The sequence below is a fragment of the Thermobia domestica genome, chromosome 8, assembly GCF_964235325.1.
Source record: "Thermobia domestica chromosome 8, izTheDome1.hap1.1, whole genome shotgun sequence".
In the NCBI taxonomy this organism is placed as follows: domain Eukaryota; kingdom Metazoa; phylum Arthropoda; class Insecta; order Zygentoma; family Lepismatidae; genus Thermobia; species Thermobia domestica.
In genome coordinates, this window is record NC_137461.1 from 137,362,021 (window position 1) to 137,380,927 (window position 18,907).

The window sequence follows — 18,907 nt, forward strand, 5'->3', positions numbered from 1 at the left end:
TGTCTCTGAGACATCTAAAATTACAAGACGTAAACGGAAATATTTCTTTCCTGTACTAGGTTGCCACACAAGAAAATAATACTTATATTCATGAAATATGAACTTAGCGAGGTTATGAAGAACGGGACCTACAGTGTTAATAGGGCTGCCAAATCTTACGTTTTTCCCATAAGTTTTACGTTTCTCCGGCTTATTATACGTTTTTATTTTCCCCGCTAATGGATTTCTTCTTTTTTTTTAAAAAAAAAATTAAGGAATCATAATCGTGAATATTTTAAGTGTTTTTATATGAATTTGTTAGTTCATTTTGTTTTTAATTAGAGGAACAGATTTCTTACACAGTTAACGCAACTCAGCGATGTAACTTAGTATTTAGAAGGAAAATTGAACAGGTCATAATTTTATCTATTTAGCCTGAACCTCAACATATAAATATTTTGGTTTTAGCATCGCCAATGGGTCATTCCACTTCAATTCAACCAAAAGTTTGGGGAAATTTAACCCACTCTCTCAGATTTGGATGAAATTTGGTAGTGTTATAAACCTTTTTATGCTGATTACAAATGTATACATTTTATTGCAATAGCATCAGTGGTTCAGAAGTTATTGTATTTCAAAAATGAGAAGAAAATCCATTTTTAACAGTCGCCACACAATGCTTACAGGCGTATTTCCAGGATACCGAAGAGTATGCTAATTCGTATGGAAGTTATTGAAAGTTTTTTCTCAATCAGTTGGCAACACTGACTCGGATATTTCCTCAGTACTTGGATGGCCCATCACAATTTTTGTATAGTGAAAATAAATGTAATAAGGTTACTGCAAAATGTGGCACAGATACATTTAACGCTGTGACAGGCAACCCTGACAGTGGGTTGCTTGGAAGGAGTGGTAATGCTCACAGACGTGTTTCTAGGATACCGAAGAGTACTTATACCAATTTTGGGTGGATATGTTAAATTGTATTGAAGTTATTGGAAAATGTTCATTTCGCAGTCAGTTGCCAACACTGAGTGGGATATCTCCTCAGTGGTTGTATGGTCCATCACAAGTTTTGTTTATGTGAAAGTAGATGTAACAAGGTTTCAAACAAAAACAAATTCATTGAAATTCATGGTGGGGATTTTGAGAAATAAAGATTTGAAGTTTACAAAATGTCGTTCTAGTTTTTTTTTTTTTTCCTAAAAAATGTTACCTTTCAAATGACTTTATAAAATTTCTATCAGCTCTAAGGAAGGTTTTCATATTTTTAATGGTAAACAACTTAAAGACAATCTGAATAAAGAAAGAATCATGTTTCTGGCATTAATAGGAGTCGAAATATGATTGTTTTAGTGTTCTTCCAAAACGGGGAAATACCGTGTGGCGACTCTTAACAATTGCTTTTCTTCTCATTTTTGAAATGCAATAACTTCTGAACTACTAATGCCATTGCAATAAAATTTATACATTTGTAATCAGCATAAAAAGTTTTATAACTCAATTAAATTTCATCCAAATCTGAGATAGTGGGTTAAAAGCCTCGGTTGAACTGACGTGGAATGACCCCAATATCGTCTTGATCAATAAGCAGTAAAGATTTTTGTAATATACTTGGTTCGTTGGATTTGAATTTAGTGTTCCTTTCAGCACCGAAGTTACGTGAGACGAAAACGTGTGGCGTAACGTAGAATCCGAGCCACATGATCACCCAGTGAGAATTTGTAATATAATTTATGTGCAACAATTGTTTATTAATAGAACTTCTCCAGTTTCCAGTCAGAATTATTCTGCTTTATTATGTGAATCTCTGATATGTAAATTATTAAGACTTATTCACGTGGATAAGTGATAAAAGTACGTTGTAGCGATGTTGCATACTTGTAAATATTGTGAGAGTTACTTGAGAAGGAGAAAAAAAAGCTACACAAGTGAAATCGCTGCACAGAGTTATACACATTATTTTTAAAAAAAAAAGAACAATTTATAGAGACTGCAGAGTACAGAAGATCTAATTTAGTCTAAGTTTGTTCAGTGAATGAGAAATACGACGACTTAATTCAATTTGTTATTAGTTGAAGAAGTAAATAAAGATACGAATTATTTAAGTTTACTCTGTCTTTCAATCATATATATATTTAAATACGCAGAAAATCGAGATCAGAGTTTCCCAAATTTTTTGATGTCGAGAACTTCTTATAGCTTTTCATGGCCCTCCGTGAAATCAAAAATGATTTTTAGAAATATATATTTTACATATCATTAAAATAAAATGGTAAATTCCAACTTCATAATACTAAACGTGTTATTTATGACAATACAGTATTCTTGTAAATGGAGATATTCGAAGAAAAATGCAATCATACCAGTTAGACCTAATATTAATTTAACTTTCAGCTTAGATTGGTAATCTTGTTATTTCGCCCTTTATCTTTTGGTATTTTATTCATCTCTATTGGTTGAAACTAAGCTAATGTATACATTACAAATATCCCAGGTGTAAGCAACATGACAACAAAGTTTAATGAAAATAAAATATCCTGCAGACCCTTTTCAGTATCTGCCCTCCCCCGAGTATATGTAACCACAAATTGGGAAACATTCTTCTCAATGATTGGTTATACGAAGAAATTTCATTAACTCACCCGATTTGTGATATCTTTGCTCCTAATTTTTTTTTTTTTTTTTTATTTTAGTTTAAACTAGCCAACCCGGATAAGCGATTATGTTTCTTTATGCGTACACAAGGGGAATCTTTCTGACCGTGAGTGCAGGAACCAGGGAAAGCAGAAGCATCCAGTAGTACACAAAGTTGGGATGCTGTTTGAAGACATTTACAGATTTAATTGGGTTTAAGTGTAATTCGGTTTCCTTTGATTAGCTATTTTCTTGTAGTTCAGTTACTTAATATGTTAGGATTTTCACCTTTACTCTTCTGCTCCTGAGTCAGCAGCCTGGGACTAACTTTACAGCAATACGGCACATGTTCAAATCACACTAGAGGATTGCCTTCACTTTCCGTATAACATCAACAATGGCAGCAATGTCATAGATTGTTCTCCGATTTGCCGAGTGGTGTCGACATTTTCGGGTGTTGTGCTCATTGAAGGTCGTCCTGATATCTCGTCGTCTTCCAGTGATGTTCTTCCGCTCTTTAAGCGCGCGTGCAACTCAAAACACCTCGAACGACTCATTGCAGCATCTCCGTACCCTTGCAGAATTATGTCAAGTGTCTCTGTGGCGGATTAGCCCGTTTCATACAGAATGTCACGTTCAGTCGTTGTTCCAACTTGCTGTTCATAATGCAATCGCAGACGTTGTAACGCACGTAGTCAGAATAGCTCTCCTGATGTCTCTTGGCACACTGTCCTATGAAGATCGGTGCTGCGTGTCCTTGGCGCTGCCATCTGTTTGCGTGTACAGAACTAGTCTCGAAACTTTTTTGCTACCCCCTCATAAATGGTAGTAATTTCGTAAATAGTGCGTCACGGAAAAAAAATCTTAGCAATGCTTTTTTTTTTTTAAATTAATTTTAATGACATACTTTCCCATTTAAAGTTTTCGAGTGACGTCCAGTGCCATGGCACTTCCCTATCTCATTTTCTGTTTCTTCATTTTACCTTCAGCCGTTTGCGATTTATAAATACTGGATATTTTATCTGACTTCGCAATAACTGACACTTAAATTTTGGCCATTTTGTAAACGGTGCCCCACAGAAAAGAAAGGAAATCTTACAGATTTTCTTTTTTTAATTATCTTTTTAGTGATATATCAAATGACATACCTTCTCATTCGTTTTATCTTTAGATGTTCGTGATTTATGTGCAATGAAAGTTTTATCTGAAATTCTCTCTCTCTTTCTCTCTCTCTCTCTCTCTCTCTCTCTCTCTCTCTCTCTCTCTCTCTCTCTCTCTCTCTATATATATATATATATATATATATATATGAAACAATTGAAAAATAAAAGATTGAAATCCTTCTAAACTTAGGCCATTTCATAACACTGTTGTAATGTGTTTGCTTCGGAATTGTATACCTTATTATTATTTCTCTTTACAGTCTGAAGTGCCTCTGTTTGTAAATCGCTTGAATACTGAAGAATCGGTGATCCCATACGAATATAGTTTGTAAGTATCATGAAGGATAATTTATATGAAATTTTCTTCGTAAGTTTATTGATATGCTTTAACTTATGAAATCATCTGGCAATGTGCGACATTCATATTTTCCAACATATTAGTGAAAATTAGTGTTCCGAATTCAATTTGACATTGTGAATGAGGAAATCACTCAGAAAATTGTAAGATGACGTTGGTCAGTTATGATACGTAAATGTAAACCTTAACTTTAACTGCTTATATTCCAAATTAGTATGTTTTGTTTTAATTTTGACAAATACCATAATAATTATATGTTACTTGTATATTATTTGCATGAATTAAGAAGAAATTCTCAAACCCCTGTAAGGAAAATTGGAAGAATTGCTTTTTAAACTTCCAACTGCCATTATACCCGGAACCCTGGGGGAATTATGGCAATTTTTTTTGGCTTCCATTGGATTTACTGACTTTTGAGCAGTCATGACATAGACCTGTTTCAGGCATTTCAAATAGTATTGTCAATTTTTTTCTATCTATTTATAAGAAAAATTATGAATAAAAATACTAAACAGTAGAAGCGACTGTTATATTCTACGGAATCAAACAAGAACAATTTAAGTAAAAATTCACAAATAAGCTTTAAAACTCGTAGGCCTCAATTTATTTAAAACATTTACAGTCCTTTCATAGTTTAGAAAATGTATATTGCCTATATTGTTAGCTACAATAAGAGATTTGCTAAAGGTACAATGTAACTAGCAACTTCCCAGTCGAAATCTGAGTCCGGATCTATTGGGAAAAGTTTATACCTGGAAACCAATTTGTACATTTTCCTTGGCATTTCGCTGTTTTCTATAAATGTTCTGTTTCCATTTAGGGTAAGTGGGATACAATTTCCACTTCACTACCTCAACATCATAAAATAAATTCTTCAGGTGTGATGTAGGTATCTATTTCACAGATGTTTACAAAGTCATCCATATTCAGCAAACTTTAAACAAAATATCAATAAGGATTATTTTGATATATTTTCTTCGAATTTTATAGTTTCAGCATAACAAAATGGGGCAATTATAGCACCCGTAGTAAATCATATCATTTATTATAATAATTAATGTGATATTTTTATAGTGCTGTAGAACATGATAAAATTGCCTACATTATTAAAAACATTTTTTTTTTCTTTAAAAACAAGTGGCTAGCTTAAAAATTAATGCCAGGCAAAGTGTTATAAAATCCTTACGCGGCGGATGGAAGCAATTCCTTTTATTGCGTATAACAGCTTCTAAAACTTCTTTTAAATGGACAATTACTTTCCCTTGTGTAAATGTTTTGCTAAATAACATATATACTGAATTGAGCTATAAAGCTGAAATGCGTAGAAAGCAGGGTGGAAAAAATCATGATTTTTTAAAAAAATCATTTTTGATGATTTTTTTTTTTTTTTTGTTTAAATCGATTTTTTTGATTTAAATCAAATTTTTCTCCTCGTATAATACAAGTCGCGAACTGAAGAAAAAGCATTACGAATTAGTATTAAATGCCACTTATGTCATTTAAGTGAGAGTATTGAATTTTGAATTAATCCCCAATCGTTAACCTATATTAATCCCAAACAATGTTTCTTTACATTTTTAAATTATGGCTTTTTTTGTGGTAAATTATAGACTTTATCCTAGGATCATGCTTCATACCTCATTATCTTCAGAATAGAACAGCCTTTAAAACGGTAACATTCACATTTTCCCTATCATGTCCCTAAAGCAGAAAATTTTGAGAAAAATCGGGATTTTTTCTGATTTTATTTATTTTTTTTTAATTTTGATCCCCTCTGGACTCCCCTGTGTTAACGCACAGATCTCAAAATCAACTGGGAAATACTAAGGGTGTACTAAATGTGTGTACAAAATTTCAAGCTTCTATCTTGAATAGTAAGGGCGGGAAAAATATTTAACAATGAGCTAAGAACATCCCCACAATACCCCAGATGACGAGGATGCAATATAAAGATTTCCTCAGACATCCGTATTTATCCTAGAATCATGATTTGTACATTATTCTCTTCAGAATAAAACAGAGTTTCAAACAGTAACATTCAAATGTCTCCATCGTGTAGGTTATCTGGGGCTGGAAAATCACGAAAAAAGGGATTTTCTGTTAAGAAATATATATATATATATATATATATATATATATATATATATATATATATATATATATATATATATATTAGGACACTTCTAAATACGCCCTATTATCTGGGAACAAATATATAAACCCCGTTGGAATAGTTAACGATTTACAATATAAACCCTATGTTACGAAGAGAAGAAAACAGGATTGCCCTGTTACCCGTTCAAAAAGGGATTTTCCCTAATCATCCTCTGCATGACACTTGTTTTCATACTATGCTGTACATATTGTACCTTTGAGTCTCATTGTACTATGATTATCATCTTCCATAATCGAAATAACAGAACAGAAACGGACCTTTCCTTATTTTCACTTTAAATTATTTCGGAATTTGATTTAAATCAAGGATTTATCAAGTGATTTAAATCAGACTGATTTAAATCAATCCACCCTGTTAGAAAGTATAGGCTGTTGCTATAATTGCCCCAGGTCACCCTATATGTGTATAAGCGGTAAATAGAAACTTTAAATTATTTTAGACATAAGGCATTTTTTAAAACATGTTTGTCGGTAAAATGCTAGATGATGTTACATTTAAAAAGAAATAAGTGAATTCGAGTATAAGTATTGAATACATTTTTGCATAACTTTAATTGCTCTTTAAATGGTAAAGGTACAGCCAACGATGGAATTGCACAGAAATATATGGACGCTACTTCTTGCGGAGACACTCATTGTGATTTTCCGCATACTGCACTGGTGTGTTCTATTGTTAAACAGCTTTTCTTTATTTTGCACTTTATTCTTTCAGTCTTCACAGATCAGTCACGACGTGACTATTGTGTAGAGCTTAGGTAAATGAAATGCCAAGTACAGAAAATCTATTCGTATTGCTAATAGTTTAACTGATTAGAGCAAACACTCATCAAGTGAGAAATCGGAATGATCCGAGTTAGTGTCAGGCCAGCGTCCATATTTTTTATGTAATTACAACACTAAATTGTTAGTTAAATCTTCAACTTTGTGACTTCTCTACGATCCAGTAGTAAAGTAAATTGACTAAAGCTCATTTACTATTTGGATTCATATCAAACTCTTACCGTACACAAATGATAGTCCTTCTCACAATCATTAACGCCTACTATAAGAAAGAAAAATGTTTCGTAAAATATATTTTCTACTATTTCATTTGGTGTTGCAAATCAATATCATTAAATTTTACATTGTATAAAACTCAGGGTATTAGGCTAATTCATTTGGAAAATTAAAATAACGTTATTATTGAATATATAAATACAGGGTGATCCACAATTATGTTCCTATTTTCATTTCACTATTATTCTGTCATTAACAATGTTATATAATTGCAGTCAATTTTATTATGTACTATCGTCCTTGCCATTTCATTCAACGTAGGCATTAGCATTAGTAGCACACAGTTGCAGTCGGGGCTCAACGTTCCTCACAGACCGTTGCAACATGTCGTTTGGTACCCGCGCACACTCTTCCTTAATGACTGCTTCCAAAGTGTCCAAGTCACGCTGTTTTTTTGACACACTTTATCTTTCAAATACCCCCAGAGGAAAAAAAATCCAATGGGTCAAGTCTGAACTTTTCGGTGGCCACTCAACATTTCCGCGACGTCCAATAACGCGGCCTGGAAAAGCATTGTCAAGCCATTCTCGCGAAATCAACGCAAAATGGAGAGGTGCCTCATCACGCATAAAGTACAAATTCTCCACTCAGTCCCAGGTTGAAACAATAGAATAAACAAACGTTTGTAGCATGTGCACATTTCTTTCCGAAGGACCAAAGAATGTAAGGACCGATAGGAGTGTCATCACGAATAACACATCACACAGTCAGCGAAGGACGTGTCTGTAATGTTGCAATTGTAGCTCCAGGACTGTTGTTATTAGGGGCCCAGTAATGCCACTTAAGGCAATTTATGAACCCATCAACATGGAACACCGGTTCTTCCATTCATTGTAACCATGAACCCATCCATGGATTTAGCAAATTCCATCCTAACATCACAGTCTTCCGGTGACAATTGCTGGACAAAATGTGGTTTTCATGGTCTCCAGTCGATCTCCTTCATTAGCCATTGGACCGAACCATACGATAAACCAGATTCCCTATGATATGGTCTCAGGGACTTCGTGGGACTTTGCGCAAACGCCGCAGCAGCGTTGGCTTTAGCCTCTTGAGTGACAACTCCCTTGGGTTACCCAGCACCCTTTTGGTGAGTAACTGAACCCGTACGCAGCAAATTCGCGTGCAGTCTCTTTATTGTTTTCACGTCCAGAGTCGCGTGTCTCTCCTCCCGCCCCCACCATCTTTGCACCATTACAGGCAACTGCCATACTTCCATCCTCGCTGCAATCCGAGCACGGTCAACAATGTTCAGTCTTTGCCCCATCTTCACTTAATTACTGGTTAGACCTGCAACAAACAGCAACAACGTGACAATTACATAATGCACGTAATGACATAGAATAGAGCATAATATAACTTTACAATTATTTATCGTTTGTGATAAAAATAGCAGTAAAATGAAAATAGGGACATAAGAGCGGATCACCTGGTATGTTTCAAAACATACAAATCATAGACTTGACATATGCTCAGCTTTGGTATTCTCACTTGTAAACAAAGGTCATCTTTCTTCACTTTAGTTTTGATTTCTGCCAAGCAGATGAAGGGAATTCACCTGTTGAAAATTTGGGCCAAGTTGTGTTTGGAGAAAGAATTAGACCATCGCCTTATAAGGTCAGTTACATCACCAATTTATATTACATGGATTATGGTGCAATATTGTAGTATTAAGAATCCTTTGGTATATGTATTAGTACGTAATGTGTGTTGTTGAGATATGTGTTCGGAAGTTGTGGATTTATAGTCTTACGTACATATTTCGGTCTCATACATAAGGTTTGATTTTGGGCACACCTCCATAGAACGAAGTTCTTACTCATAGTAAATAGTAATTTATTGGCTAGAATATTGCTCACTAAAATTTTATTTTTTAAACCATTTTGTAGAGTATGAAACTGTGAAAACCTGATTAAAGTGCAAATTAATATTTAAATGTTGTCAGTCAATTACAGGATGGAAGGAGAATGTTAGAGAATGAGTATTTATATATGAATCAGGTTTCGTTAAAAGTACATCAGTCCACAGAATAAAATCTGTGGAAATTACAAGCTCTGAGAAAAATGGCTATATTTTGGTAGCTAATACAGCCATATAAAATACCTATGCTAACACAGCCAGTCTTCTAACCCGTTTTCTAACTAACCTTAGGAAAGTATTTTTGAAAATGTTAAAACAATGAATGTCCCGTAACGTTGGACTGATTCTCTTGTTACAAAACGTAATTCATGTGTATAGTGCCTTATTTCTAAATGTATTTGAACGCCAATTCTCATTTTAATATGTACTATTCTTTTTATATGTATATGCAGGGAATGAATCTCGGGGAGCACTAGGGAACTGAGCCTTAATACGAAATTCATAGCGGGAGTCGCGTTTACTCCATCAAATCAGTTAAAACTAAATTCCATCGATCTTAACTATTCATATATGAAAATCCTATACGTATTTTGTTGGTAATGGCTGCTTACTTTTGTTCCTCTCAGTTTCTTCCACATTACTGTGGTTGAGCTACACCATTTAAGCTACCCTCTCGCATCAAGATAACATTTGGTCGAAGGCCCTCCATTGATGGCACTAGAATTGAATGAATCCCTGTGTATATGAATTACAAATTTATATAAGAATAACTTGTTAGTTTGCGAAAAGGACACATTTTAATATAATTAATGAACATTCATAAAGCCCACATTTTCATGGGTAGCAGACATTTAATGTATATTCACTCTTAGAAGACAGGAGTATATTTTTGTATTTTATGTTAGGCAGTAAAAACTTTAATCTTTGTCTGTAAAATATGGTGAGCCTTAATCCTTTTAGTGGTAACGATATGTTTTAGCTCCTTAGGTATAAACATATATATTTTTGTACACCTAAACAGATCCACTTCTTAAAAGATGAGTCATGCACTCAAGTGTGTACCAAGACGTATGAAGGTGGCAATGTAGACTCTGAGAAAAAGCTTGTGTTGCTGAAAAAGGGAATGACCTTCAATTATCAGCATCATTGGATTGTAGGTATGTAAAAGCAGACAATTCGTTTTGTTAAACATTAACCGTGCATCTTTACATACTAGATTATATTAAAGATCAAAAATAGTTGTATATTGTGTATTATAGCTTTGGAAATATTCGACGTGTATTAATAGAACAAACTGACGAAAGTACTGAGTATATTAATAACACTTGCATAAGAGTGTTATTTGTACGTTCTTTATACGTGTCTGATGAAGGCGATGTTACATTGTCGAAACTGTTATACAAGTGTTACTAATATATTCAGTGTTCTGTCTTTTTTTTTTTTTTTTAAATAATACTAAACTAACTGAACCTGCGCTCTTTACTCAGCACATCATTCAAATATGAGCGTGAACTTCCTTGTCATTCCTCTCAACATCTGTACATATCCCTTTACAGACACAAGTAAAAGACGTGTTGATGAAAAATCGTCAAGGGGTACCATAAAAGGGAGATTTTTTTAAAATTATATTTTTTCAACATTCGCACCGTTTGCAAGATATGAGCCTACTTCCGGTTGGAGTTTCTAATTCATGTATGATCAGTGTTTTCTTTCTTCGTGCGCATGCAGTATGTAATAAGCAAATACTTTACACATACAGTTAATTATAATGTCAGTGATATATGGTGTTCATTGGGCAAAACAAACATTCCAAACAATAAAGATTGATCTTAGAATGAAGAAATGGTTATCCTTTGTTTTTTTATCATCATTTGGCCATGAAACAAGCGCCTGAGGAATATACAACCGCAGTATACAAATATGTGGTGTTGGAATGTGTAACTCGTAGTATGATTGTTGGAATGTGTAACTCGTAGTATGAAGCTTTATTTTTTAAAAAAATTCAGCACTTCCAGTGTACCCCTAAAAAATGTAATAAAGAAATAACGGCCATTTTTAATACTCAATTAAAACTGAACAATTTACACAAAATTTGCAATCGATCAGTGAAAACGGTATCTTTCTAGAGCCTATGGTTCCCAAGAACTCAATGTCGAAAGGATTGGCTACAAACATATACTTTTCTTGACCACAAACATATAAACCTAGTATTTTAATATATAGATGCACTGCACCACGAAAACTGGTGTAGTGCACCACCAAAACTGAAACACTTGCTCTGTTTGGTAAACTTTTCTGTTTACGCTGGTAAGCAGAATTGGCGTGTCCTTTTGAAGGGTAAGTGGCTCTTTCAGACTTGCATTTGTGACCTGACCATCTACCCTGAAGCTAAACGAGGAAGCCTGCTAATGTTTCAAGGAGAGGAAGGTATCCTGCTGTTTTTGTAACAAAAATTAAAATGAGAGGAATGAAAGAAAGAAGTCTCTGATAGTAAATACTGTTCACAAGCGTTATGTGTATATTCTGCCAGATCCAACCTACCAAACATAATCTACGAAATGTAAAATGTTTGACGGCTAACTCCTAAACTACTGGACCGATTTTGATGATTTTCGGTACATGAGTGGACCATGGCCTAATTTAGGTTTTTATTGTATTAAGTTTCCCGAAAAGAGTATCCTAAGAGAAATATAGGGGGTTCAAAAATTGTTAAAAACACAGTATCTCACGAATTTGTCATGTTAGGAAGATAAAGTTCGGTATTTATACTCTTCATTAAAAATAAAGGACACATGTTCCAGCGTTTTCGAAAATTTCTGTTTTAAGGCAGTAGGAGGCTTAACTATGCAAACAAAAATGAATGTAACGTTGTTTGGTGGCCAGCTCCTAGACCGCTGTTCTAAATTTGATGATTTTCAGTACTTGAGTGGACTATGTCCTATCTACTATATGTTTCTTATCACATTATCGGCATGGGGTAAGGGAAGAATGTGGAAAGGGGGTAACATATAAAAATAATCGAAAGACAACCGATATCAGTGTATAGTCCAAGTTTTTGAGTAGTGTGGTGGAGGTTGGTCAAGATCTTCATAATATCTTCTTAGAACAACGAGTTCACAAGAACAACATTAAGTTCTGGGTCGTTATTCAAAGAATTCTATTAAAACGTATATAACGGCAGCAAAATAATTTACAATTACCCATAACCTTAAAGACAGATTCTTTCTTCTTTCAAGATTATTGATACCATCCAGAAGTAGATCTTACATAGATTTGAGATATCAGTTAAGCAACTACTAGCTTTGAGCACTACCGAAGTCGTTGTTTGCCGTTGATGGGAGTATGCATCAATGTCTTAGCTAAGCACAAACTTATGGATGCTCTTGAATCAATGCAATCAAAATCTACTGGAGAAAATTATGATAATCAAGTTTCCACTACATCTGCAGTTTTAGAAGATAATGAAGAGCTACAGGAAAGCTGCAATAGTATGAATGGCGCTGGCATGGCACTTCTCTACACCCCAAACAAATGTAACACAGTGAATTATTGGCCCACGATAAGACAAAGGATGAACTTAGTGTGTTTCTTCCCAATCAGATTCTTCAATTTAGCGTGACCAATAATAGAAGATTCGTAATCAGTTGGAGGGACAAAGTAGCTTCATCACATAACTAGTCTTTCAAGTAGACAAGAAGGATCATATTACATGATGCATGTTTAGCACAGAAAGGAGTTAGACCTACTCATGTGCTCTCTCCCGATATTAATGTTCTGATTTTAGCACTAAGGCGATATCCCCGTTTTCTGCAAGACTTTGGGCTGTTCTTCCGTGGACATAGAATGAAAAGATTTGATCAGGTAAGAGCACTTGGACCTCTAAAAAGCCTCTGCACTTCCTGGATTGCACCCACTTTTAGGATCAGGCGATGGTAAACTAAAGTGGTGGAAAACCTTCTACAAGTGATAATTTGCTACAAACACTGGCTAAATTGGGAATTGCACTGTCTGCGACTGAAGATGTAAGGGCAAACTTGGAAACGTTCATTTGGCATCTTTGTCCCCGAAACAGCACTAATAGACATAGTAGCTGTGAGTTTGTTGTTCACTCAGAAACAATGTCAAGATGAGAATCTTCCTCCACTGCACTGGATCCGGCTCTGCTAAAAGCCCTCTTCAATGTTTCGAGTGGAATCAGGACCTTATTCTGTATCTCAATAACGCACCACCTTCAGGTTTCAGATTTGGTGGAAGAAAGTAAGGAGCTCGTACGAGCCAGTTTGGCCCTAATCAGTCCCAAGTCGCGCCAATTATTGGGTTTATAAGAAAGTGATATATCCTAATAACGTAGAAGAAAATTGTAAATTTGAATTGCCGATTCCGTTCATTTACCAACTCAACTGTAATATTTTTGAATATTACCCATTTGGTACAGCTCATTGACAATTCAGAAGAACGTGCTTGCCGAACGGAATAAATAGCAATTCGGACAGAAAAAGAAAGTGACCACCCTTGAGCCGCCTTGATTCATTTACGAACTTAACATTTATTGTCTCCTCTTAACCCTTATATAAAGTTTGGTCTCAATCGATCCCAATTTACGCCAGTTATTATGTCCACAAAACGTGTTATATTAAATAATTGTAAATTTGGGTGGTCACATCTTGACAATTCATGGGCTGATTTCGTTGGCCATATTTTAGGCGATCTTTCTCATCAACAGACTCAGCCTTTAATTTGGTTTCCCATACCCCTGTACCAAGTTAGGTTAAAGTAGGTCCTAACTTAAGCCAATTGTCATAACAATAAGACTAATATATAAATAATAAATAAGTTTATAATAAACATATATATTACACACTTTAGAGTTAAGGGTGGTTTTGAGGTCTGAGAGATGTGATCTGCAAAAATATATCGAAACTATCCGGAATTGGCACTATTAACCCCTTTTCAATCGGCAGGTTTCTACAAAATTTACTTCCAAGTGTTTGTGATTGCGGCTATTTTGTTTTTCGCGCGCAGCACTTAAACGCATTCATTTTCAAGAGTGCTAACACCGAAATTATAGTTCTTCAAGGTCAAACAAAGAGGGGTGAGGGGTAGGCTTGCATTTCAAGAAGCCTACAGATATACATTTGACAGGGGTCTATGATAGCAAATATGATGGAAGGACAAGAGGAAAGAGAGAAAACAGTAATTGATGTACGCTTTGAACTTAGATAACTCCTAAGGCAAGATGAAGTGTTCAGCTGAGTACTAGTTTGGTTTATTGAAGCTTCATAATTTGTAGGAAATGACTTGCCAGAGATAGCTTAATACAATGATTATAATCATTATTGTTACTCAAGCTTTCTTCATATCTTTTATTTGTTAATAAATAAGTTTTAATTTTATTGTAATATTAAATTATCAATAACACTAATGGTAATACAAGTATATACATTTCTGAACACTCTTTGTATTGGATAAACTTAACTACTACAAGTAAATTTACCACGTATTTCCATGCATGCTGTCAAAATACATTCACGTTTTTGTGAACTTATTCTGGATAGACCATCAAATTTACATCACCCAGGTATAAGTTTTAATCCTTTTAATGTATACATTTCTTAATCGCGTATTGCGAACCGAAGTTAATCATGCTACAAGAATATTTTATCGTGCTATACGAATATTTGACAATATCTTGAAGTCTATCTCTCTTAGCCTCGAAACATAATTGTGGGACGTTAAATTAAAATAAATCCTGTACACTGAAATGAAAAATCGAGAAAACTAATTGGCAGAAAGGAAATATAATGAAAAAGAAAAGATCTGAAAAGCTAGACAAGGAAGCTCTCCTGTACACTAATAACAAATAGCAGATAAGATAACGCATTGCAGTGGATGCAGACGGATTCAGACCCAATGAGATTTCCCTGAAAGTTCATTTCATTTTACATATTCCATATTTGTGTTATTGCTTTCTTTGTTAACGTTTTACTAAAATGCTTTGGATTTGATTAAACACAATGCTTGTGTGAAAACAGTTGTCCAAAAGTGAATTGCTTTCGGCTAATTTACTTCAACATATAAATGTACATTTCGTACTTACAAGCATTTACGTAATTAGGATTAGGAAAACAATATTTGTTATTCAGTTTCTCTGTAGAACTTGCATACCCCTATTGACCTGCAAAATTCATGTTTAGTTAAGTCAAAAATGAAGTTATTACTGAATATGTGGTAATTTTGGTGTCAAATATTTGTATTTTCACCGTATTTGTATATTCAGTAATTATGGTGTAAAGAATATGTTTCTATTGTGTGGATTTTCATGTATTTGTTCTTTGAGATTCCTTTGCGCAAACTTTCATGGTATTTGCAGTTATATGGACTCTCATATTTCCTTTCTCTAGATAATATGCCAGTAACGTGGTGTTACCTGCTGGAAGATAACAGGCAGTTTTGTAGTACTGGATTTCCAATGGGATGCTACGTCACAGCTAGTAAAGATCCACAGCATGCTTGTGTCATCAATGTAAGTTCGTTTCTTTTACATGTATTTAAGTTATTCTTTATAAATGCCTTCATTATTTAATATCCAGTTTGAACTTGACCCGTGTTTGATGTATGTAATGTGGGTTACCCTCATTTTTATTGCTGTTAATGTTGTTTGTTGGTTGTGTATTGACCTATTTTTATTCTAGTGAAAAAGGAGGATTATAAAATGTCAGTTTCAAGGTTTCCCTGTATATTGAACATCTCTGATATTGGTCGTTAAGCACATTAATGGGGCACAGTGGCTCAGTGGTATAGCGCTCATGTGTGGTGCGAAGGTTCCATTCGTTCTATCCCAGGCTGAGTTTGTGGGAGGACAGCATTGTGTCCATGAGTTTACTTGGTGTTATCCCATTTCTTTTTCCATTATTATACCACCAGTTATTTTATAATTCACTAATCATTAATCTTTTTTACCCTAAAAGGCATAATCGTGGGATTTAAGTCTAGAACATTCATTTCATTTCAAGAACACTATTCCCGTGAACCACACTTAGTATAAGAGTTTTCTTAACTCCAAGGGTTAACATATGGTCTGTATGCATCCTGTGCGGAACACCCGAGTTTCCTTTTCTGTGAGAGTTAATATGGTTCGGATCCTATGGTAAGCTATATGTTTACGCCAACCAACATTCAATGTAAGTAGAACTTTTCACTCTTATGATTCAAGTTCACGTGTAAATTATGTAATTAATTATTGAACGCATTAAGTTAACGATTTTCAGTATGTCCTATTGACTGAAGGAAAGTTGACCAATTCTAAAATAATTTCTGGAATGCTAAGAAGATTGAGGAAAAGAAAACAGTCACAAGAAACTGACTGACAAGGTTTATCTCCAAACTTAACGCTCTTGGTAACCTGGGTTTTTGGGGTATTTTTTAGACTTTCAGTCAAGCAGCTACTGCATCGTCACTATTTATCCTAGGATCATGGTTCATACCTTATTCTCTTCAGAATGGAGCAGGCTTTCAAATGGTAGCACTTGCATGTCCATACCATATACCAGGAGAGGGAAATGTGATGTCAAAGGGAAAATTTCGGGGGATTTTTTTTCACACTTTGGGCCCCTCTGGAACGGCCCTGTGTGGACTTAGAGATCTCAAAAAAATCTGATAAATAGTACTTGGTAGACTGAATGTGTGTGCCAAATTTCAAGTTTCTATCTTGAATAGTAAGGGCGGAAGAAATTTTATCAAGAATCCCCACAATGCCCCAAATTACCGCAAAAGACCATGATCTCAGGTAAAAAAAATTCCTGAGACATCTCTATTTACCCTAGGACTATAATCCGCCAATCATTCTCTTCAAAATAGAACTGCCTTTCAGGCGGTACCATCCTCATGTCTCCATCATGTATCTAAGGCGGTAAAATCTCGAAGAAAGGGATTTTTTGGTCAAAATGTGCCTTTTTTCAACTTTTTGCCCCTCTGGACCTCCCTGTTTTAACGCAGAAATCTGAAAAAAAATCTGTTAAATACTACTCGATGGACTGAATGTTTGTGCACAATTTCAATCTTCTAGGTGCAAAAATAAGCCCGCAAAAAATATTACCGAAAATGCCCCATATTCCCCTGTACAGAAGTATATTTTGATAAAAATTCCCTGAGACATCCCTAATTACCCTAGGGTCATTTTCCCCCCATCATCCTCTTCAGAATAGAACTGCCTTTCAGACGGTACGACTCACGTGTCTTCATCATGTATCTAAGGCGGGAAAATCCCAAAGAAAGAGATTTTTTTGGTCAAAATATCCCTTTTTTCAACTTTTTGCCCCTCTGGACCCCCCCCCCCCTGTTTTAACGCAGAGATCTGAAAAAAATCTGATAAATACTACTAGGTGGGCTGAATGTTTATGCACAATTTCAATCTTCTAAGTGCAAAAGTAAGCCCGCCAAAAAATATATATGCCGACAATGTCTCATATTCCCGTATACACAAGGATATTTTGATAAAAAAATCCCTGACACATCCCTAATTACCCTAGGATCATTTTCCCCCCATCATTCTCTTCAGAATAGAACTGCCTTTCAGACGGTACGACTCACGTGTCTCCATCATGTATCTAAGGCGGGAAAATCCCGAAGAAAGAGATTTTTTTGGTCAAAATATCCCTTTTTTCAACTTTTTGCCCCTCTGGATCCCCCCTGTTTTAACGCAGAAATCTGAAAAAAATTTGCTAAATACGACTCGGTGGACTGAATGTTTGTGCAAAATTTTAATCTTCTACGTGCAAAAATACGCCCGCCAAAAAATAATGAACATAGGCTTAATAAAAGAAAATATATATTTTAAAATTATGACATCATCACCTCCTATGTCTCGACGCAGGAAAATGTGAAACCATACTTAAGGTCTTCTACAATGCCTATGGACTTGAAGAAGAAAAAAAAAAAAAAAAAAAACGGACGCAAAAGCTCAAATAGGAGAGTTATAACGCAATGTACCATGAAACAGCCGTATGGTACAAATTGTACCATAAGATCCCCAAAGGGCTGGATATGACAGAATTCAACCCGAGATTTTGTGTTGTAAAAGTGAATGTTCCAATTGAAGTATGACTATGAAAAAGGAGAATAATTCTCGCCCACTTTGTATGTGTGTTTGTAAATTAGACTTCTATAGAACATATTGATAAGACATTACTAGAGTTACAATTAGATACAAGTAATAGCTGAAAGTGTTTTAGAAAATGTCATTTGCAGTTCTGCTTTTAAATATAATGTATCCATGTTTCTGATCATTGTTAATTTAATGGTACGTTTTGTAGTGGTTTATGTATTAATGATGGAATTAGTATTGCCGTATCAGTACTGCAGGGGGATGTTTATTACTAATTAATTATAGTATGAAACATAATACAGTATTTCTCTTTAATACCCGAGGTGTCAAATATTGCTTCCAGTTGGGAATAGAGATAATTTTCCAGCATATTTTTCCTCATTTTGGTCTCTCTCTCTCCTTAAACTGCCTTCAATGCTCTTTTTTGTTCTTTTTACTGTGATTTTTAATCCAAATTTCCCGATCATCGTGGATTGAATGTGGTGTTTCTTGTGCGAGAATTTACAAAGATAAAGCAGTGCTTTCCTTGGATGCAAACGACGCAGGTGCAGTTTCCAAGGCGTACTTAATGGCACC

At 34.8% G+C, this 18,907-nt stretch overlaps 1 protein-coding gene across 1 annotated transcript in view; it reads left to right on the forward strand.

Moving 5' to 3' along the window:
• TM9SF2 (transmembrane 9 superfamily protein member 2) overlaps positions 1-18,907 on the forward strand; it is a 72,053-nt gene that overhangs the window by 3,524 nt on the left and 49,622 nt on the right. The window contains exons 2-5 of the mRNA XM_081769042.1: positions 4,040-4,107; positions 8,892-8,985; positions 10,250-10,385; positions 15,630-15,751. Coding sequence (XP_081625168.1) covers positions 4,040-4,107; positions 8,892-8,985; positions 10,250-10,385; positions 15,630-15,751 — 420 coding nt within the window. The remainder of the gene's footprint in view (positions 1-4,039; positions 4,108-8,891; positions 8,986-10,249; positions 10,386-15,629; positions 15,752-18,907) is intronic.